General features: G+C 40.3%; 1 protein-coding gene across 2 annotated transcripts in view; it reads left to right on the top strand.

Annotated features, from left to right (window-relative positions):
• Insc (INSC spindle orientation adaptor protein) overlaps positions 1-23,047 on the top strand; it is a 91,685-nt gene that overhangs the window by 13,884 nt on the left and 54,754 nt on the right. For both annotated transcript variants that reach the window (XM_090348950.1, XM_090348949.1), the window contains exons 2-5: positions 6,877-7,222; positions 8,139-8,191; positions 9,231-9,354; positions 22,181-22,294. In XM_090348950.1, coding sequence (XP_090205076.1) covers positions 6,877-7,222; positions 8,139-8,191; positions 9,231-9,354; positions 22,181-22,294 — 637 coding nt within the window. The remainder of the gene's footprint in view (positions 1-6,876; positions 7,223-8,138; positions 8,192-9,230; positions 9,355-22,180; positions 22,295-23,047) is intronic.

Below are 23,047 nucleotides of genomic sequence, written 5' to 3'. Positions count from 1 at the left end.
AATTATAGCCCTGACCACACTGTAAATTATTTATAGCTTGCTACATAAATAGTTATACCTACATACATGGCTTAGTAAACAGAATATAGCTCCCTGCACCACAGAGGTCATGTCATTCCAAATTAATCTATGTGTTGTTTTTATAAAACCCTGAGAAAGAGGCTTCCATGATGGGTTATAGAGAGGTTATAGACATCCATGACAAAATTCCTTGGACGACTAGGGCTTTCTCCCATTTACTTAGAGAAATCCAAATTGCTTAAAGTGTCTGCCAAGGTCTCCTGTGATCTGGCTCAATCCATTTTTCTATGGTCCATTGTGGGAGTTGTTGATGTTCCTAAGATTTTTGTGCTTGAGACTAGTGCTTTACCACTTTGAACCACAGGGACACTTCTGGTTTTCTGGTGGCCATTTGGCGATAAGAATCTCATGAGTTTTCCTGCCCTGGCTGGCTTCAATCCTTGATCCTTATTTCTCAGCCTCTGGAGTAACTAGGATTATAGGTATGAGCCACCAGCTCTCTGTTCTATCTTGCTTTTTAAAACATTTTTGTATCTTTTATTTTCATTTTTAAGCAGTTGTAAAAAGATGTTGTCATTGGGCAAAGCAGTGCATGAATACAATCTTTTTTCTTTTCTTTTCTTTTCTTTTCTCCTCTTTCTTTTTCTTTGGTGGGTTGTGGGGCTTGAACACTGGGCCTACACGGCCCCTGAGCTCTTACACTCAAGGCTAGCAATCTACCACTTGGGCCATAGAATCACTTCCAGTTTTCTGGTGGTTAATTGGAGATAATAGTCTCCCAGACATTCATGCACTGGCTGGCTTTGAAATGTGATCCTTAGATTTCAGCCTCCTGAGTAGCTGGGATTATAGGATTCATAGCCACCACCTGGTTATGAATAGAATCTTGATCAGTGTCACCCCTTTCATCATTCACCCTTTTGCCTCCCAACCTCACCCCTTCCCTCAGTTTTCTTAATTTTGTATAGTATGTGTGCCCCCAGTTCTCTCTTCATTCACCTGCCTTTCTCCCCTTCATCCCACTTCCTTATGTTTGAGTATCTGATTCTTTTTTATTGTAATTAAGAGGGGCTACAGTTATATTCACCCGATAGAAGGTTAATTACTTCACACACATTGATACCCCTTAGTTTGGGTTTACCTCATCATGTGATTGAGAGTCTGCATTTTTGAAGCAGGAAGTTGCTCTTCTTCTTATATCATATCAGCAGCACATGCTGTCAACATAACTTACCATTGTTAATGTTAACTTTGATCACTTGGTTAAGGTAGTGCCAGCTTTCTCTTCTCCAAGGTTGCTTTTTCTTCACCTTTCTCTGTCTTTTCATTGGCATTGAGTTACTGACACTCCACACCCAAGATCCACCTCTTCCTTTTTTAATTGTTAAGTTGATGTAATGTCATACCTGTAAACATGCACTGGCTCATCTGAGTATTTATGCTGGCAGGGAAGCAAACCCACAACCAGACAACACACAGATGCAAGTGTCTAGATAATATAGAGTTCATCTCCACAAACACAGACACTCATAGGCCCAAACACGCAGATCCTGGAGAAATCAATAGTTTTGTTATTCTATTTTTCCTCCTAGCATAGCATGAATAGATCAGGATTTAATTAATACTCCCTGAAATCTCACTCTCTAATTCATACAAATCTTTAAGAGCAAGAACTGAGTATGATTCTTGAGGAAAATGAGAGTGAAGAACTAGATTAAATAAGTGATAGCATGTCAGCAGGCCTCCCAGGGTGGGCCTGAGCCATTTGGTGGCCTTGAAAACCATTTTTTCCTTTCTTGGCTCTTTCATGAAGGCTGGGTTGGGTGGCCTTTATCTCTTGTTATGGATTGGAGGTTAAATATCCTCTGAAGGCTCAGAGGTTGAAGGCTTGGTTCTGAGCTTGTGCTGCTAGAATGTGGTAGAATCTTTAGGAAATCGGTGCCTAGTAGTAAAAAGATAGCTCTTCGGGGCTGTGCCCTTCAAGGGGATATTTGGACGATGACCCTGTTCTCACACTTTTCTTTCCTGGTTATCATGAGATGCACATGTTTCTCCTGCCATTGGTACTGTGGTCTGCTGCTTCACCGTAGGCTCCAAAGCCACAAGACCAAGCAGCCATGGACAAATACCATGAACCAAAATAAACCTCCCCTCATAAGTTGATTATCTCAGATTTTTTGTTTACAAGCACAGAAAACTCCTCTAGGCCAAACGTAAGGAATATGAACGTATTTACTTGCAAACTCCTATACCTTGTCTTCAGGAAGATGTGCTGAGGGCTTTCCCCAGCACATGGTTTCCTTTGTGCTAGATACTGTCATTCAGCTGTCTTACACACCTATCAGTCCTTACTCCTATTGTATTGCTCTGTTCCCCTTAAATAGCTTCTTGAAGCATTTACTCTAAGTATCAGACTCCAGTTTGATGCTCTTGACTTTTCATGAGTAGGAACACTGGTCATCACTCTGCTGTTTCTCCTTACTGCTGTCTCCTTCAGGTTGTATAGCTCAACTTCAGAAACGGATTTAGTAAATCATTATCCCTTTGATGTGCACCATCTTTCCATGACATGTCTAAATGGTAGCTGGCTCCTACAAACACCTTCTCGACCTCTGTTGGATGGAACCATTCCCTCTCATGAATTTTCAGAAGATCTATACTAGAAAGGGGTGGCACCAACTAATGCTACAGACCTATTTGTGTGCTTGTGTTTTAGAACAAGTCATTTGTGTCTACAATGAATAGATACTAACTCTTGGATTATTTCTCTCTCCTTCAAATGATCCTCGAGTTTCTTTCTTATGGAGCAACAGAATTTGCCATCATTAACATGGCCTATGGAGAGCAACTCCAGTCTCTATGAATCTTGCTTCTAAGTTTTGTTGTTGGGGGAGGAAATAAGATTCCTGTAGTTTGATCCATGAGTTTTCCTCTGAAACAACCTCCACTGTGGCCGTGGTTACTTTCATTGAGCCCAGAAATGATTCTTGGCAGATCACCGTTAAATCTGGCTGAAGGATCTTGTCCTAAAAAGAGAGAGAAGCAGAAATAGTATGCAGCCACCACAAGAGGTCACTAATAAAAGAAGGAAGAAAGAATGCTAGAAGATAAAGCAACAGATGTCTATTGCAAAGTGTTTATGGCATAAATGAGTCATTGCATGAGTGATTAATTCATTTTGTTGACTCTTAAAAGCCCCTACATTAGTTTGTCTCCCTGTTCTATATGTCTAGACCGCAATGATTGTGTTTTTCCATGCTCTATGTCTCTTTCCTTATCATTTCAGTCGTGGGGCACTCTGGGATTCCTATGTGGGGGAGGCACAGTAAGTCCTCTGCCTCAGTAGCATGTATTGGTAATAAGTGCCTGACCTTCTGCCACTGAGTTGTTACCATACATGAACTGAGTAACTGGTATAGTCTGGGTACTAGTAATAAATCAGATGCAAGGGGTTGTCCCTTTCATGACCTGGAGAGTTTAGACAGACAACAATGATAGTAGATTGTCATTTGTGCTCCGGTGGAGGATTCGGCAGCACTGGGGAGGGACCCATTATGAGCTCTGGCTGAGAGTTGGTTTTTCTTTTTCTCTTTCTTTCTCTCTTTCTCTCTTTCTTTCTTTCCTTCTTTCTTTCTTTCTTTCTTTCTTTCTTTCTTTCTTTCTTTCTTTCTTTCTTTCTTTCTTTCTTATTTTAAGGAAATAACATTAGAGGTATGTCTTGTGGGATGAATAGGACTTTACCAAGTAGGGAAGAAGGAAAGGGGAGATAACTGTATATTTAAGAGTGGGGGGTTAAAATAGAGGATGTGTAGGGGAAATAGGGAGAACACGCATGCTGATGGTATGTCTATGTGAGGAGTACCAGGAGCTGAGGGAAGTTGGTAAAGGAAGATGAGAATGAGGAGGGAAGTGAGTGGGGGAGACCCTGGAAGGCTCTTTTCCTATCCACACAAGTTTTGAATCACTAGAGAGCATGAGTCTGGGGCACAAAAAGGATTTAAGTACAGAGTAACACATCTTAACATATATGCAGAAAGATTTAATACATTGTTGAGAGAACATGAAGCACTGTGACTTTGGACACAATGATAATATCTATTGAATATAATTCTGCTTCCTGGACCTTGTTCCTTAAAAATTAGAGCATATAAATGCAGATATTTATATTGTTTATGGCAGTTAGGAACTAGAAATAAAGTGAGTGTCCAGAGTTAGTGTACAACATAGAAGAATTTTCAGACTTTGAAAAGAATGTTTCCAGACTGAATTGAAACACTTGAGGGAATTTCAATGCTAAATAAAATAACAGTGCAGTAAGAGGCATATATTTATAGTCATATTTAGAAAACAAACCATGTCAATAAACTGGATGATATAGGTAGATATATACTGGTGTAGATATAGATATAGATCTGGGTAGGATGTATGAATGTTATGAATGTGACGACAAATATGGAATGCTCCCTATGAGGTCGTCTTGTATTGGCCAAGATGGGAGTGAGACAGGTTTAATAAAGTGTAGATTAGACATGTCTATAAATAATATATGAGACATGTCTATAATATATATAATATATGTCTATAATATATAATCTATATAATATATGTCTATAACATATATAATATATAGACATATCTATAGATAATATATAAATTAAAGGAGTTTAAGAAACAGAATAGAGCACTTTGACTTCAAATACTGGGACAGTCACATACATATACATATATGCAATTAGGTGCATATTCATATTCTTGGCAAAATATGTCTATTTTCATGAAGAGAAGGGGAGAAAGAAAGGTCATCGCATTTGTGATTTATGTTTGTTTCTGCAATTTGAAAGGTAATTTCCTATAGAAAACCACAAGTATGATTTCTCTGGTTTCACATGATAAGCTTGTGGTTTTAAAAGTACATTTAAAAGCTTTAAGTCAAACAAATGCATCTCTCATCTTGCTCTTCTCATGAAAGAACTGTAAATATAAAAATGATTTTAACTTTGATACCTGGAATGTGTCCTTGTTGTCCTATTGTGTCATCTGATATCTTTGCATGCACAATCTGACTCTACTGGTGTTTTTTATTTCCTAATATGAAAAAAATCAAAAGCCAGGAACTTACCGACCCCCCCAATGATATTTCATCCCTCACCTCCTCATTACTGTCACTCCATCCTCACTGACTCTTCTCTGCTACTCTGACATTCTTGCTACTCCTCACGCATCTCAAGGTATTTCTAATCCAGAACCTTTTTCCTTACTATTCTCTTGCTTTTGAACTATTTGTTTTCAGATGTCCATATGGCTTTCTCCCTTACGACCTTCAAGTCATTGACCAAATGTGTCTTGTCTGATCCACTTATTTTAATACCAGTCCTCTACCCGCTAGCCCCCTCAGCACTCTCAAATGTCTTTTCTCCTCTTTCCCTCCTAGCATCTACTACCTCCAACATAATTTATACATTATCCATTTATTTTGCAAATAGACTGTCCTGTTACTTAGATAAGAAAATTGATTATTATTTGTAGTTATAGTCCTATCATTTGCAGTTATAGCCCCATTCTTACCACATTGCTTGCCACACTGAAGCACCCAAATACGTATTTGTAGAATGGGTTAGTGGATTCAGGCAAGTAGAGAATGGTCTCAGAGACCAACAGAAGACTTTTAGAAGGCAGAGGGCTTTGAGCTCAGTGTTGGTGCTCAAATGTGCACGTCTCTGTGCACTGATGGTGAAACTGGTCATTGTTTCATTCCCCTTGCTTCTTAGGGTACATCCAAAGCTCCTTGAGCATGGAGTCTTAGGTATCTTCACGTTAACTCCCACCACATAGGGCCTAGAGTTAAATATAGAACACATATTTAATGTTTCATTAATTATCTTATATTACTGACTTTATGACTAGGTAAATTCTAGTGAGAATTATATTTGATTAAGGTCTTAGGATGCTGTTGTACTAGAGTGTAATTTGTTTCATCACAAGAATGAGACTCAGGCTCACCACATAAAATTTAGAAATTGCCTAGACACAATCCTGTAATTCTGTCTACTTGGAAGATGGAGTCAGGAAGATCTCTGTTCAAGGGCAGCGTAGGCCCCCTCCAAAAGAGTTCCAAGACTCCATGTCCACTAATGGCTTGATATGGAGGCCAGGAATTCCTGTCCATCTCCCAGTGACCCAGGGGAAAACCAAAGAGGGGTTACAGTCCAGGCCTGCCTGGGGAAAAAGCAAGACCTTATCTTGAAAATAACCAATGCAAAATTGGGCTGGTGGAGCCGCTCAAAAGGTAGAGCATCTGCCTAGTAAGTATGAGTGCTGAGTTCAAACCCTAGGGCAACAACAATGAAAAAAATAGAAAAAAAGTGGAATAAAGGAGAAAAAAGAAACTTTTTAGTTTCCTAACCCATAAAGCTCTTTCAGTTAAAAATTTTCCCTTAGGTATATTTTCTAGATATATTATTTTAACATTATTGTGAGGCTTTTAGATGTATTTGCATCTTTGCATGTTGTCTTCCCTATTTTATAAGTTCATAGTTTTCCTTGTCACGGAGTCTCAGCACGACATGAAGTGCATACTACATTGCCTTATGAATTAGTACCCTGGCTCACTTAACATCACAGTATTTGACATTAAGACTAACTACATCATCCCTTTCCTTGATTGGAAAGATCATCAGGCATCATTGCTTGTTGCTTGTTAGTCTGGTCACTTGCCATCACACTTCACGTCTTGGTCCATTAGCTGGAGATAGTGAAGAATAACAGAGGAATTAGAAAAGACATTGCTAAGCATCTAGTAGTTGTTTAGTAAATGTCCAGTAGCCTAGGGTTAAACTCTGTGTTTCCGGGTTGCAGGCTGTGCCTAATGCAGGTAGACTCAGTCCAGCGCTGGATGGAGGACCTGAAGCTCATGACCGAGTGTGAATGCATGTGTATCCTGCAGGCTAAGCCCATCAGCCTGGAGGAGGATGCGCAGAGTGATCTCATTCTGGCAGGGGGTCCACGCCCTGGGGACCCTCTGCAGCTGCTGCTCAAGCGGGGCTGGGTCATCAGCACAGAGCTACGCCGGATGGGGCAGAAGCTGGCACAGGACCGCTGGGCACGTGTGCACAGCATGAGTGTGCGGCTCACTTGTCATGCCCGCTCCATGGTCAGCGAGTACAGCGCCCTGAGCAGGAGCTCCTCGCAGGAAATGGGCCAGGTCAGTTGAGCTGGGGTGGAGATGAGTGGGAGTTGGGAGTGGGTCTTTCTAAAGAATACGTCTGAATGGTGTGGAGTCTGAAATTTTGGGTCAGCAGTGTCCCTCCTCTTCTAATACAGCAGGGGAGGATAAGAAAGAGCTTAATGTATAGGTAGTGTATAATAGATCAAGCATATTGTTTAACCTGCACAACTGTTGAGGTAGACACACATGGTGAACAGTACAGTACACTGTACAGTAGTTTATGTATCAATTTTAATGCCAGGCTGCCTGAATTCAAATGTTCACTTTGCTCTGACCTAACTTCTTGGTGTACCATTCCTGCATGCAACTAGGCATAGAAACATTTATTTCACAGACTTCCTAAGAGTTATTACACATAAAACAGTTAAGTATTTAGTTGAAATATTAGAATTACTATCTTCACTTTATAGTTGAGGGAACTGAAAATCTAAAAGTTAAGCCATGGGCGTAGTAAATGGTGCTCAACCCCAGCTTTTCTGATTTCATAGCCCATTTGCAACTTCTTCCCACAGCCCAAAGGGAACCACTGAAAAGTCCCCAAAGTGACTTCTCTCTTTCCTCACACTACTTAGGCTAGTGCTTTACTCTTTGTCTCAAACCTTTCCTTTCTCCACTGTGTAGACAGCAGGCTTCCATTCATCCCCTGATGAATAGAACTATGCCCCTTCCTCTTGTGCTTCTAGAGCTCCCAGCGTAACTAGCCACTCAGTTGTACTTTCTTGTGCTCTCAAAGCAGCAGCAGGCATGATCACCTTTGGCACATACAGTACAGTGTATTGAGGTTTATGGGATGGATTCCTTCAGTCTTTACCTTTGTGCCTCTGAATGCGTGATAGAGGAGCGGGTCTTCAATCATTGCTGGTTGAATCCAGTAGCGTTCTCTTTTCTCTAGGTGGAGAAGTTGCTAATGGAGAAGTGCTCAGAGCTCTCTGCAGTCACTGAGAGGTTAGTCTGCTCTGGACTGGGTGGAAGGGGAGGAGGGGAGGGAGCGGAGGGGAGGGGGGAGAGGGGAGGGAAGGGAAGGGAAGGGTCTGGTGGGAAAGAGGACTGCAGAACCCTGAGGTCTAGATGAGTTCTTTTTCTGGCTTACATCAGAAATTTCAAAAAGAGTTCCTTGGATTTTTCTACCCTTAGGAACAGAGAGCAGGTAGAAAAGAGACCTTGACATTGGAATAAAATTGATTATCAAAGTGCCAGGAACAAGGAAAAGCTCCTCTTGATGCTCCCCGAAGTGAAAGCAGACATGCACACTATACACACACACACACACACACACACACAATCACTTGCTATCTATAGAAATAAACACACTTGCACAATTATTGTGCAAAACCACATGCATACCCTCTTGCCTCCATTTCACATTCCTAAATATGTGTCCATTCTTAGAAGTCCACGCACACTCAGCCTCATCAGCACACACTTCTGAGTGTGTTGACAGTCCTTTCCCTGCGCAGCCTAGCGTTTCCTGGCTCTTGGCACCCTGGGACTCAGTGAAATTTTTTACTCTCTCTGGGTGAACAGGAACTGGATTCTGTTCTGCTCTTCCTGGTCTAGAAGAAAATCCTCCAGGCTGCTTTCTGCATGCTACAGGAAGCCATTTCTGCTGGCGCCACAGGCATTGCCTCATGCCCTCAGATGGCTTTTGGCATGCCGGTGACACTCTTCACAGCTTCCTACCCTCCATCATCACCCTGGATATCACTGAGACCCTAGACTTTGGTTGTAGTGATAACTTGCTCTCTACAAGACAAGCCCCAAGAGCTGGGTTTGCCCAGATCTGATGGCCTTACTTCCTAGTGACAAGAGCTTTTGATGAATCCAGCTATTGAAATTTCATCTCTGACTTCCTTGAGTTTAATGTCTTCCCTTCCTCTTTTCTTATCATGTACCTGGCCTCATGCAGGCCATATCGGACTCCAGTAATGGTTCTGGGGAACCCTGGGCTCCATTTCACAGTGTTTTCCATGATTATTCTTCTCAGGTGCCTGCAAGTGGAGAATGAGCATGTTTTGAAGTCAATGAAGGCCTGTGTGAGCGAGACTCTGAGCACACTAGGGCAGCACTTTGGCCAGCTGCTGGAGCTGGCACTGACACGGGAGGTACAGGTTAGTGCACACTGGTCTGTGGAGGATGCCTCTGAGTGACGGGAAGAAAGGCTGAAGCAGACTGGGGAAAGCTGCCACACATTCCTCTCTTGGGAGACATACTCTTCCTATCACTAAAGTTAACTTCATCATCGGTGAGACAGGACTGTCTGAGCTTCACAGAGCCTTCCAGAGCACTTAACCCAATTTTCCACTTATGCAAACTAGAATCCAGAGAGAGGAGACTTATCCTGGGTTGCATAACAGGATGATGGCAAAACCTGGCGTCTCCCAATTACGCTTTCAGCTTCATTTCCTCCACTCTGTACCTATTGAGTTAGTCTTCATGGGTCACGTAAAGGAGCTTTCCTATCATGACAGGCTGAAGCACCTTCTAGGATTAAGGCAATCTGGAAGTCTTGGTCATAAAGAAGACTTGAGAAAGTCTAGCAATGTAGTCTAGCCCACCCCTCCCCCCGCACCACCACTTTAAGGCACACTCATGCTTGGTTCTAGAAAGAGGGAGGGCTCTTGGAGTCTGACAGATCTCCTTCAAAAGGGTGGTTCACCATAAGATATATTTGTCAAGTTCCTTAACCTCTCCCAGCTTTCATTTCCTCACCTGTGAGGTGAGAAGCCTTTCTCAGAAGAAACATGAGAGGACTAGGCATAAGACCGGTGGAAACCTAACACAGGGGCTAAAGATATGTGACTTCCCTTACTTTGGTATTTTAAAAGACTCCAAATCCAGCAGATTCCATGAGGTTTTCATTATGAAAGGTATTTACATGTTATTTATAGTTACAGAAATATTATGTTACATATTTGTCATTCTTTTCCCACCACCAAATAAATGCTTCCTATAAATAACGAATCTCTTTCCAGGTGCCCCTTCTCTTTATACCCGGCTTCTCTCCTGAGCCCAGAGCTCAGAGTTCCTCTTTATTTCTTTACTATTCTGTGTGGGGCCCAGGCTCCTCTGGCGTCAGTCACCTGCTGGTCTTGCCTAAGCCCATACTTCTTGGTCTCACCAGGCCCACACTCTTATCAATGTGGCTGGTCCCCTATATCTTTGAATTCTTGAGTCAGATCTATGTGCATAGATGTTACATTTATTCATTAAATCATTTAGTTTAAAATATTACCTTTTCTTTAATAAAACTGATTGGGGAACTTAGCTCTGACACTGAGAATGACTCGTTAAAACTCTATATCCCAACTAAATGTCCCCTTTCTTGTCCCAGTGCAGAGGTAGAAAGACCTCAACTGAGGAACCAGTCCTATGACCAAGGTCAGACCAGGGGATCTTTCTAAAGGGAAGAGGGGTGAATGCTAAGCTGAACATACTCAGTTCTTTCTTCCGTACTCATCAATCAGGTGACACATCCCTTCCCCCTCAGCAAAGTAACTTGGAGATGGTAGGAAGCCAGGTAGAAGTGGTATTGCCTAGAGGAGAGGGGAAAGAGGAGAAGGGAAGGGAGGGTGTTGGGGGCCAAGTAACGCCATGTCTAATAACCTTCTGCTGAGACAAGGCAAGGCACAAGAGGCAGGGTGCAAGACTTAATTACCATTGGTTACAAATGTGTTATTGTTTATCACTCTCTGCTGGGACCTAGAGTGAGGGTATATTAGCTGGAGGGACTTCCTCAGGAAGGGGTTTTTATTGGAGAGAGAGATTTTCCTGCCTTGATGAAGCCGCATGCCATCTCTGTTCGTGCTCCAGGGAAGGAAGGCTGAGTGCAGGAGGACAGTGGGCCCTCTCCTCTCGCGGCTTGGACTGGGCAGGGTGTATTTTTCCCCATCCCTCCTAATAGTTGAGAGGGACCGGGGACAAAGGACCCCGACAGAGGGGAGGGGAAAGGAAGGGAGAAGTAGAAAGAAGGTAACTGCTGTCCAAACAACCCACATCACCCATTTGTGCTTCAGCTTTAGAATTTCTGCAAGAGGCTTGTTTCCTTGTAGCAAGAAAAGGAATCAAGACCTCAATGTTCTTGTCACACACCAGGAAGCCAAGTCCAATCTATACCACAGGCTGTTCTTAGTCTGGTGTTTAGTGTTTGAAGTTTTGTTTTGCTTTCTATCACTTACTGAATGCTACCTGAGAGGGTAGCAAGCTTTTCTAGCCGGGCTGCTCTTGAACTGAGACCTTCCACATCTCAGCCTCTTGAGTAGACTATAGGTGACATGAGTGCAGATAGACGGATGTGATGCAGAACACTTGGAGATGTTGGGATTGTTCTTGCCCACTGTCATGAAGCTGTTACTGCTGACTAAAATAATATTTCTCCTTTGTGGCTCCTTTCAGAATCATGGCAGTCATATAGATTTTGCTCCAGAAGTTTAGAAATAGTCCCTAATTAACTCTAAGGTTGCCCTGAAACTCAAGCTCAGTCATTCATCTTGTTCAGGGCCAAAGTTATATTCCTCAATCAATTTTGATAAAGTAAGAATGATATTGTAACAAAATAAAATATCATGGGCATTTCATACATTTTCATCTTCCTGTAGAGTCAGACATTTGTAATAGCTTCACAGGGTCTTACTTGATCATCACGATCACATTTGTCTGCTTCCCCCTAAATGCTGTACTTCAACTATCCCTACATGGATTTGGATTTCTTGAAATGACTTAGGTCCATGATCTTCAAACTACTTTGAATACATTGCATTTCTTAGGTTCCCATAGTAATAGCCTGAGTTTTTTGTTAGGCCTTCTATTATTGCTCAGAAGAAAGGTATACTTGTCACATGCCCCATAGTACAGTGTTCTACCCTGATATTCAGAAAACTAGGTTAGGAGTGGGGAATCAGGTAAAGCAGAAGCCATCATTCAGGAAGCAAAAACACATAGGCCACCATAAATTGTTTCTTTTGTTTTCTTTTCTCTTTTAAGTCAATTTTTGTTGAGCAGGGAATTAGGAAGTCTGTATCTTCCCCATTGAAGAGATTTTCTGAATCCAAATATATGGTAGACTAGGAGGGTATGTTTGGAAAGTGGTATGGAAGTTTCCAGTTATTGTATCTCTTCCAGTCATTTATTCTCATAGTATGTAGCTCTTAAGGGACAATCTTGTTGGATTAGAGCAAAGAAAGGACTAGCAGAATACAAGTCCTAAAATAGCTTGTTTTAGACACACATTTAAATGAAAGCAATTCCTTCCAACTATATTCATATTCATCCCTAGACTGTGGCATTAGCTGGAAAGAAAAGTATCTTTGAAGAGCCAAAGACTCTAAAGGTTAATGATACTTATTATTCTAAATGTAACTGGAAATGTATTAAGGACACACGTTTTCAAGATATATTGGATAAAATGCACATTTATTATGTTTTTTAGAGTTGGCTCACATTTATTTAAGAAAGAAATTCAAATCTCTTGTCAAAATACTTTTTAAAATATTTATATTGATTTTATTTCATATCTTAAGAAATTAATTGTGAAAAGCTAGGCTAAAGAGATTTATTAAATAGAATATAAATTTTCCTTCTTAAACAGGAAAATTTGAACTGAGGACTACTAAAATTAACTAAATTACTTGTTTTTAAAATTCTTAGTTATTGGGGCCGGGAGTTTGGCCTAGTGGTTAAAGTGCTTGCCTAGCATGCACGAAGACCTGGGTTCAACTCCTCGGTACCACATAATAGAAAAAAGCTGGATGTGGTGCTGAGGCTCAAATGGTAGAGCTCTAGCCTTGAGAAAGTCCAAGGACAGTGCTCAGGCCCTGAGCTCAAGCCCAGGACTGGCAAAAAAATTCTTAGTTATTATTTTATTTTTCCCAAAGATGAAAACCAATAGTTCAATATTTATATACCCATTTACTGAGAAACTACTATGCTTTTTATTATATGCCTAGACTGTAGCTGAGTGTGTTAGCTATGCATTACTTTGTATTATCACAAATTAAGTAAGATGTTTTAATATGACTTATAATACACACAGGCAAATCATTTTATTTTAGATATACATTATTTTAATATTGAAAGATATACATTATTTTAATATCGAAAGATATTTATAAACACTTCCCTTGGAGAATTATCTTCATAATTACTTGAAAGTAATTTTTTTCACTTATTTTTTATTGTAATTAATAGAAGGGTTACATTATATTCACCAGATAGAAGGTTCATTACTTCACAAATATTGATACCCTTTCTCATGTCATGGTCCCCATTTCCCTCCCCTCCTCCACCCACTCATCTTGATTTCCCCCCTTCCCTATCCTATTTCAAATAACCAATTAAACATATATAAAATATATCAGATAACAAGGTGAAATATTATAACAATATGAGATAACCAAGGGACAGCAAAAGAGATGAGAGATAACACAGTACCTTAAGAACAACAATCACTCATTATATGGCTTTTGTTTCTATATCCTGGAGGTCCTTACATTTAGTGTCATACTATATGGCCTTATGTATCTAGGTTATGCTCTGTTGTAAATCTCTGCTAGGTTTCTACTGATTATGACAAATGAGGGAAACCATTGAGCCTATGTTCTCTTGAGTCTGGCTTAGTGATTTTTTCTAAGTCTTTCTATTTCCTTACAAATGGGGCAATATTGTTCTTTCTGACAGCAGCATAGAATTCCATTGTGTATAGATACCACATCTTGTTGATCCACTCATCAACTGAAGGACAACTGGGTTGGTTCCATATCTTTGCTATGGTAAATAGTGCTGCAATGAACATCGTTGTGCTAGTGGATTTAGTATGCCCTTGCTTCTGGACGATTGGGTAAATGCCAAGTAGTGGAATTGCTGGGTCATAGGGGAGCTCTATGTTTAGTCTTTTGAGGAACTGCCATACTGCTTTCCATAGGGGTTGAACGAGTTTGCACTCCCACCAACAGTGTAGTAGTGATCCCTCCTGGCCACATCCCCTCCAGCATCTGTTGTTATTAGATTTCTTGATCCTGGCCATTCTGCCTGGAGTGAGGTGGAATCTTAAGAGTTGTTTTGATTTGCATTTCTTTTTGGCCAGAGATGTCAAGCATTTCTTCATGTGTCTATAGGCCATTCTTATTTCTTCTTCAGAGAAGACTCTCTTTAAGTCTTTGGCCCATCTTTTAATGGGATGGTTGTTTCTTTGGAGATTAGTTTGGGAGTGATTCAATCTTTTGAGCTGTTGATATATTTTAGATATGAGGCCTCTTTGTCCATTGTTTGGTTGGTGAAGATCTTCTCCCACTCTGTAGGATTTCTAGTTAATTTATTAGCTATGTCCTTTGCCATACAGAAGCTCTGCAGTTTAATGTAGTCCCACTTATCCAACTTTTCTCTGATTTGTTGTGTTTCTTGGTCCTTATTGAGAAAGTGGTAGAGGCGCAAGTGGTAGAGCTCTAGCCTTGAGAAAGTCCAAGGACAGTGTTCAGGCCCTGAGCTCAAGCCCAGGACTGGCAAAAAAAAATCCATTTGGTTATGCAGGAATTAATTCAAGAAGGCACTCATTTTTTATTAAAGAATTTATTAACGTTGATTTTTACATCATATTTTAAATGACAAGTTTAACAAACAAGTGTTCAAGAAGGGAATCTATATCATTTGGACTTAGTATTTAGAACTTAATCAAAATTAGGCTAAGGGTTTGTATGTCATAGAAACATATTAATTTATGAAATAAAACATTATGTCTATAGAGTCATAGGTGTTTATGTCTATATAGTTATGTTTATATTTCCATTACCATGTCCATAGCATAGGATATGCAGATATTGAGTCCTCGCTCTTGCATTCTTTGGATTTAATAGCCACATATTAAGGATACCATGCGCCTTTTGTTCCTTAGGTCTTGACTTGTCTCACTTAACATGATTTGCTCTAGATTCATCCACTTCCCTGCAAATGACATTATTTTATCTTGTCTGTTGGCTATGTAGAATTCCATTGTGTATATATACAACATTTTCTGTATCCATTCATCTGCAGTAGGGCATCTGGATTGTTTCCATCGCCTGGCTATTGTGAATGGTGCAGAGATGAACATAGCTGAGCAGGAGTCCTTATCATATCCTGGGTTATTATGTTCAGGGTAGATGCGCAGAAGTGGTATGGCGGGATTGTAGGAAAGGTCTATTTTCAGTTCTTTATGAAACCTCCACACTACTTTCCACAGTGGCTGAACTAGTTTACATTCCCACCAGCAGTGTAGTAGGGTTCCTTTTTCTCCACAACCCAGCCAGCAACTGTCATTGTCTGAGTTCAAAATCTTGGCCATTCTTGTTGGGGTAAGGTGGTATCTTAGGGTTGTTTTTATTTGCATTTCCTTTATGGCCATGGATGACGAACATTTTCTCATATGCTTTTCTGCCATTTTAATCTCTTTTTCTGATAAGTCTCTCTTTAGTTCCCTTGCCCATTTAGTGAATGGTTTATTGGGTTTGGGGGGGATTAGTTTCTTGAGTTCCCTGTAGATACTGGATATTAAGCATTTGTCAGATGTATTATTGGTGAATATCTTTTCCCAGTTGATTGGCTATCTCTCTACTTTTGCAACTATGTTTTTATCTGTACAGAAACTTTTTATTTTTAGGTAGTCCCATTTATTGAGTCTCTCTCCAATCTGCTGTGACCGTGGGATTCTGTTCAGGAATCTGTTGCCTGTGCCTATGAGTTCCAGTGCTCTCCTACTTTATCATGTAGTAGTTTCACTGTTTCCGGTCTGACGTTGAGGTCTTTGATCCACTTTGAGTTAATGCTTGTGCATGGTGAAAGGCTAGGGTCAATTTTTAGTTTTCTGCATGTGGCTTCCCAGTTTTGCCAGCACCAATAATTGAATAGACTGTGTTTGTTCCATTGTATATCTTTGGCTCCTTTGTCAAATACAAGTTGCTTATAGGTATATGGTTCTATATCTTGGTCTTCTATTCTGTTCCACTGATCTTCTGGTCTGTTTTTGTGCCAATACCAAGCAGTTTTTGCTATTATGGCTCTATAGAAGAGTTTGAAGTCTGGTATTATAATAACACCAGAGTTGCTCTTTTTGCCTAGAATTGTTTTGGCTATTTTAGGTCTTTTCTTGTTCCATATGAACCTTTGGATTATATCTTCTATTTCAGTAAAGAATGTCTTTGGGATTTTGATGGGGATTGCATTGAATCTGTATATCAATTTTGGCAGTATAGCCATTTTCACTATGTTGGTTCTCTCTAGCCATGAGCATGGGATGTTTTTCCATTTTCTAGTGTCCTCTTTAATTTCTTTCATTAAGCTTTTATAGTTTTCATTGAATAATTTCTTTACATCTTTGGGTAAGTATATTCCTAAGTATTTTATTCTTTTGGGGGCTATTGCAAATGGGATCATTTTCTTGATTTGGCCTTCTGTTTGTATATTGTTGGTGTACAAGAAGGCTACTGACTTCTGAAGGTTAATTTTGTATCCTGCCACTTTGCTAAAATAGTTTATTAATTCTAGAAGTTTGGGAGTGGAGTTTGTTGGGTCACTCAAGTAGAGGATCATGTCATCTACAAATAGAGATAGTTTAATTTCTTCTTTCCCTATGTGGATCCCTTTGATGTCCTTTTCTTGTCTTATTGCTCTAGCTAAGAGTTCCAGCACTATATTGAAGAGAAGTGGAGAGAGTGGGCATCCCTGTCTAGTTCCTGATTTTAAGGTGAATGGTTCCAGTCTTTCACCATTTAGTATAATACTGGCTGTAGGTTTTTCATATATGGCTTTCACTATTTTGAGGACTGTACCTCTTATTCATATTTTTTCTAGTGCTTTCAACATGAATGGATATTATATTTTGTCAAATGCCTTCTCTGTATCCAGAGAAATTATCATATGATTCTGATCCTTAGCTCTATTGATGTGATGTATTACATTGATTTGCAAATGTTAAACCAGCCTTGCATCTGTGGGATGAAGCCTACTTGATCATAATGTATGATTTTTTTAATTTGTTTCTGGATTCTGTTGGCTAATATTTTATTGAGGAGTTTTGCGTCTGTGTTCATTAGAGAGATAGGTCTGTAGTTTTCTTTTTTTGTTGGATCTTTCCCTGGTTTGGGGATGAGAGTAATATTAGTTTCATAAAATGAGTTTGGTATTGCTCCTTCTGTTTCTATTTCTCAGAAGAGTTTCAAGAGTATAGGTGTTATTTCATCTTTAAACGTCTCGTAGAATTTTGCAGTGAATCCATCTGGACCTGGGCTCCTTTTGGTTGGCATTTCCGATTGCTTCCAAAATTTCGTTGTAAGAGATTGGTTTGTTCAATTTGTTTACCTCATCGTTGCTCAGTGTGGGTAGTCTATATTTATTTAAGAAATCATCCATTTCTACTAGATTTTCTTGTTTCTTTGAATATAGGTCCTGGTAGTACTTATCCATTATGGACTGAATTTCTTGGAAATCAGTTGTGATTGTTCCCGTGGGGTCTCTAATCTTGTTTATTTGAGTCTTCCTCTCTCCTTTTTTTGATTAATCTTGCCAGGGGTCTGTCTATTTTGTTGACTCTTTCAAAGAACCAACTTTTTGATTTATCAATTTTGTGTATAGTAGATCTTATTTCAATCTCTGATATTTCTGATTTTATTTTTGTTATTTCTGTCCTTCTAGTTGTTTCAGAATTAACTTTTTCTTGCTCCTCTAGGTGTTTCAGGTTTTTTTTTAGGTTATTTACGTGCTCTTCTTCTGTCTTTTTAATATGCGCTCCTAGTGCGATAAATTTGCCTCTTAGAACTGCCTTTGCTGTGTCCCATAAGATCCTTTGTGATGTTTCTTGATTGTCATTACATTCAAGGAAGTTTTTAATTTCTTTTCTGATCTCATCTGTTACCCAGGAGTTATTCAGAAGTGTGTTGTTCACCTTCCAAGCAATTGAACGTTTCTTGACTTTGACTGCATTGTTCAGAATTAGTCTGTCTCCACTGTGGTCTGATAGAATGCATGGGATTATATCAGTCCTCTTGTATCTGCTTAAATTTTCTGTATGAACTATTAGATGATCTATTTTGGAGTGTGTTCCATGTGCTGCTGAGAAAAATGTAAAAAGTTTCTCAGTTGGGTGGAAGACTCTGTATATCTGTTAAGCCCAGCTGGGCTATGGTGTCGGTGGTGTCTTAACTTTTGTTGAGTTGACCTGTCGTTTGTTGAGAGTGGTGTATTGAGGTCTCCCACTATGATTGTGTTTGAGTCTATCTTGTTCTGTAATTCTAAGAGAGTTTGTTTGACAAATTTGGGTGCTCCCATGTTGGGGGAGTAATGTTTATAAGTGTAATATTATGGGCATGGATTGTACCCTTTACTAATATGTAATGGCTGTCTCTATCTTTATGTACTGATTTTACTGAGAAGTTAATTTTGTCGGAGATTAAGATTGCTACTCCTGCTTTTTTGCATGGTGCATTGGAGTGGAAAATTCATTTCCATCCTTTCACTTGGAATTTGTTTCTGTCTTTGGGGGTGAGGTGGGTCTCTTGGAGGCAACATATGGATGTGTGGTGTTTCTTAATCCAGTCTGCTGCTCTGTGTCTTTTGATTGGATTGTTCAGCCCATTCATATTTAGGGAAATTATAGAGAAGTGGTCAGTGTCCATTGTCATTATTTATTTATTTTTACTTCTAAATTTCTTTCTTTCTCTTTTTTTCCTCCTTTTGTGTTTAGTGAATTATAGATATTTGCTTCTTGATGGGGGTTCTTGATGTTCTACAATTTGTTCTCAATTAATTAATATTTTTTGTAACACTGGTTTAGTGTGCATGTATTCATAAAGCTTCTCTTTGGAGTGAAATATTCTTGTTTCTCCCTCAAATGTAAATGTTAGTTTTGCTGGATATATCAGTCTGGGTTGGCAGTTGTTGGTCTTCAGGACATCAATGATGTTTTTCCAAGCTTTTCTAGCATTTAGGGTTCGCGTGGAGATCTGCTGTAATTCAAATTTTTTTCCCACTGTAGTATAGCTCTTTCTTTGTTCTTGCAGCATTTACGATCAATTCCTTGGTATTCGGGTCTAGTGTCTTTAGTATGATATGTCTTGATGAGTTCCTTCTAGGATCTTGCCTATTTGGAGTCCTGAAACCTTCAATAATGTGAGTATTTTCCCTTTTGAGGTTGGGGAAGTTCTCTGCTATGATGTTGGTGAATAAGGGTTGCATTCCTTTGTCCTGAAATTTGATGTCTTCATCAATCCCTATTATACGAAGATTAGACTTCTTTGCTGCATCTGCCAAGTCCTGGAGTTCTCTCTGGTGGATTCTGACTAAACTTTCCAAGGTGGTGATTCTCTGTTCCAGCTCTTGTGATTTATCTTCCGTTTTTGATGTTCTATTCTCCATCTCAGTCAATCTGCTGCTTAATGCCTCCATTTTTGCTTGAAGTGTGGACACTTAGCTGATCATGTCTGCTGAGAGGGTATTGAACTTTTCTTTCACTTCTCTTTTGAATTCGAAGAGTTCCTTGGAAATTTCTTGCTTTTGTTTTTGGAATTCAGCCTTAATTTCATTAGTCATTTCCAAAATCATCTCCTTGATTTGAGTCATATTTCGTGTCTCTTCAGGTGTCATTTCTTGGGATGGTGACATCAGCTTGGTACTGGTCTGCCCTTTAGTTTCCTACTGTGTTTCCACCACTTTGTCAGAGTCTGTGACTGTGGGGGGCGCCTTGGTGCTGTCTCACTGGGGATTCCCAGGTTGAGGGTGCCTGGCTCAAGATTTGAGTGGGACAGATGCTGGCTCCTAGACTCCCGCACACCCCACCCGCTGTTGGAAGGCAAGGTCTCAGCGCCCTCCACTCTCCAGACCCAGTGACCTGCTGGGCGGGTGAGCTGGGATACCTCTGCCCCCTTTGGTGGAGTTTTGGGTCTTAGCGCCCGCCCGTCTGTCAGTCTCTGGTCAATGGCCTGGGAGAGGAACCTATTGGGCGGGTGGTAGCAGGGACACCTTTGCCCCCATTGGTGGGGTGCTGGGTTTTAGCACCCGCCTGCCTGTCAGTCTCCAGTCAATGGCCTGGGGGAGGAGGCTGTTGAAGGAAGGGACAGGATTGTAAATTCCTTGCCCCCCTGCCCTTGCCAGTCTTTCTCAGGCGGGTTGGAGTGGTCTGAGTTAAGTTTTATAGCTCACCACCAGCTCTGCTTTCCCGATGGGGCTGGGGACCCACTGGGCTACCTGCTGGGCTACTCACTCCTCTGCGTTTGGCTGTGAGCTGCTTTGTGTTGTTGGAGAATCATTCACTCCCCTCGGATCTCAGCCGCTGCCTGAGCTCCAGGTCTAGGTTCTGCTGCTTGCTGGTCTGGTCTGCCCTGATTCCTGCATCTGCCTTCTGCTGCTTGCTGGCCTGGTCTATGCTAGTTTCTGCGGTGGTAGGGGCTGCCTGGCCCTGCTTGGAGCCTGCAGCAAGGGGTGGGGGAGGGGTCCTCGCATTTTGAATTCTTTGAGAAAGTTGGATGTAAGCTTTATCTGGATTTCTTTTCCAGTTTGAATCCTTCTCCGTTGCTTCTTGAGTTTGTTGTGGATTTCTTAAGGTAGTTGGCTCGTGGGATTCCCTGGTTCTTTCTTTTTGTGGGAGAGAACTAGGCAGCATCCCTATTGTCTCGGCGCCATCTTCCTCCCCTTCTCATGTGTGTTTTTTTTTTTTTAGTCTAAATTCTGCATAAGGGAGAAAATGTGGTATTTGTCTTTCTGAGCCTGGCTTTTTGCTTAATTGCATGCATTTTCTTGAAAATAAAATGATTTCATTTTTCTTTATGGCCAAATAAAACTTCATTACATATATTATATGTAATATTTTCTAATCTTATAACTTGCTATTAACAATTTTATTTTGCTTTCATGTGCCCAGTACCTTTAGAAATACTCAGCAAATTTAAAGAGATGGACAAAATTACCAAAAGAGACTGACTGTTGCTTCCAACATTTTACACACAAGGAAACTAAGACAAAGAGAATGCTTTGAATTGTGTACATTTGGGCCCATAGACAGAAGTGGAACAGTGAGGGTTCAAATCCAGACAGAAGCCATCCTCCTTCCTCCCCACACCTCTCACCCTGCCCTCACTATGCTTTTAATGTGCACTTCAGCATTGTGTATGAAAGGTAAGCCTGGACTAGAGCTCAGATTTTTTAATTCTTTTCCAAGTGTCTCTTCCATAACATAGGATTTATAGAAACAAACCCATTGTATTAATTAAAAATAAAAATGGTCATTGAAACCTACACAGAGCTTCCAGATCTGGAAGTCTCGTTCTCTTTATGAGATCCTTAAAGGAAACATTCCCTGATCTCCATTTCCACTTCTCCCTGGAGAAACTTGAGCAACTGGCATTAATTAGCAGGTAGAAATCATTTATAATCAATGAATCACATGCTACAAGTCTAATGGCTGATTATGAAGTGGTTTTAAGATTTATGAAAAGCTTTTTCCCAGAAATTATCTCCATTCTTCTAGGCATGATCTTCATATATTATTTGCATATGATCCTTCCATTCTCTTTCTTGCTTGGCCTTTTTTTAAAAATATTTTTTATTGTATTTAATAAAAGGTCACATGATATTTGCCAGATAGAAGGTGCATTAATTCACATACATTGATACCCTTCCACATGTCTTGCTTGGCCTTTTATTTGGTTATTTCCAGCCTTTTTTTTTTTTTTAGCAGTAGTCTAGAATACTTCAGCCTGAGTGATCAGTATGTATAACTTACTGAGTTATCCACCTGTCGACAGCTTGGGAAATGTAGCTATGACCTCACCTAAGGATAAAACCTTGTTTTTCCAACAGTAGGGAAGTAGGTAGATCAAGATTATGGATTCCCTAGAGGCTCTTAGCATTGGTATTCCTTAAATGGAATACAAGTAAAGGGAAATGAATGGATCAGCTGACTTTTCTCTCTCTTCTTAGGCACTGGTGAGAAAAATTGATGCCTCAGACAATATCTACACCACTGAGTCCACCACAGGAAACCTGTTCAGCCTGACCCAGGAGGGAGCTCCATTGTGTCGCATCATAGCCAAGGTGAGGATCATCATTACAGACCAGAATGGCAGGCCTAAGGGGAGAAAGAAGCAGCTCAGTTGTTCAGTGGGTGGAATAGCTGGCCCAGGAGTTCTGCCCTGCTTGCTGTGTGTCTGTGGAAGAAACATCTCTTCTAGCCGGCTCTTGATCTTTAATAAGTGGCTAGCCTCAGTTACCACTAGAGACACAAAGGCAGTGTCCCCAGAATCTCCACCCTCTTTCTTTATGCCATGTCTTTTCTAAACATCAACCTTCCTTTTCCATTTCATCCCTCCCTCCTCGTGTCCACAGGAAGATGTAGTGAATACAAAGACAATATGGCATGCTGCATATGGGAAGATCAATTGACTTTCTAGGATTTCCTGGCATCATAAATGTAAGAAATGTAGTGTGTCCAGCCCACAAAAGGAAAGGTTTTAATATCTTGTCTATAGGTTAAACTCATCTATGTCTTACTCCTCCCATTGAAACAATTTTTACTCCATCATAATTAGCAACAACGTTATCAGGATAAGTAGGAGAACCAGGTTTCCAAACAAGATCTTTACTCAAATTCATGTGTCCCATCTAAACATTACTCAGCTTCTTGGCTGGCTCCCAGAATTGCTTATAAACAATCCAGTACTATATGAGGGGACAAGGAAATAAAAAAGAACAGTGGTTTAATTAGTTCTATAGAAGTTGCAATTCATGAGCTTCATGGCTGATTTGCCCTTGATTATGGACCATGAAAACTTAGAGCAAATGTAGGCA

This window comes from Megascapheus bottae, chromosome 16, assembly GCF_031878675.1.
Source record: "Megascapheus bottae isolate mThoBot1 chromosome 16, mThoBot2.hap1, whole genome shotgun sequence".
Taxonomy (NCBI): domain Eukaryota; kingdom Metazoa; phylum Chordata; class Mammalia; order Rodentia; family Geomyidae; genus Megascapheus; species Megascapheus bottae.
Note: the sequence above shows the minus strand (reverse complement) of the source record. Positions and strands in the feature narration are given on the sequence as shown.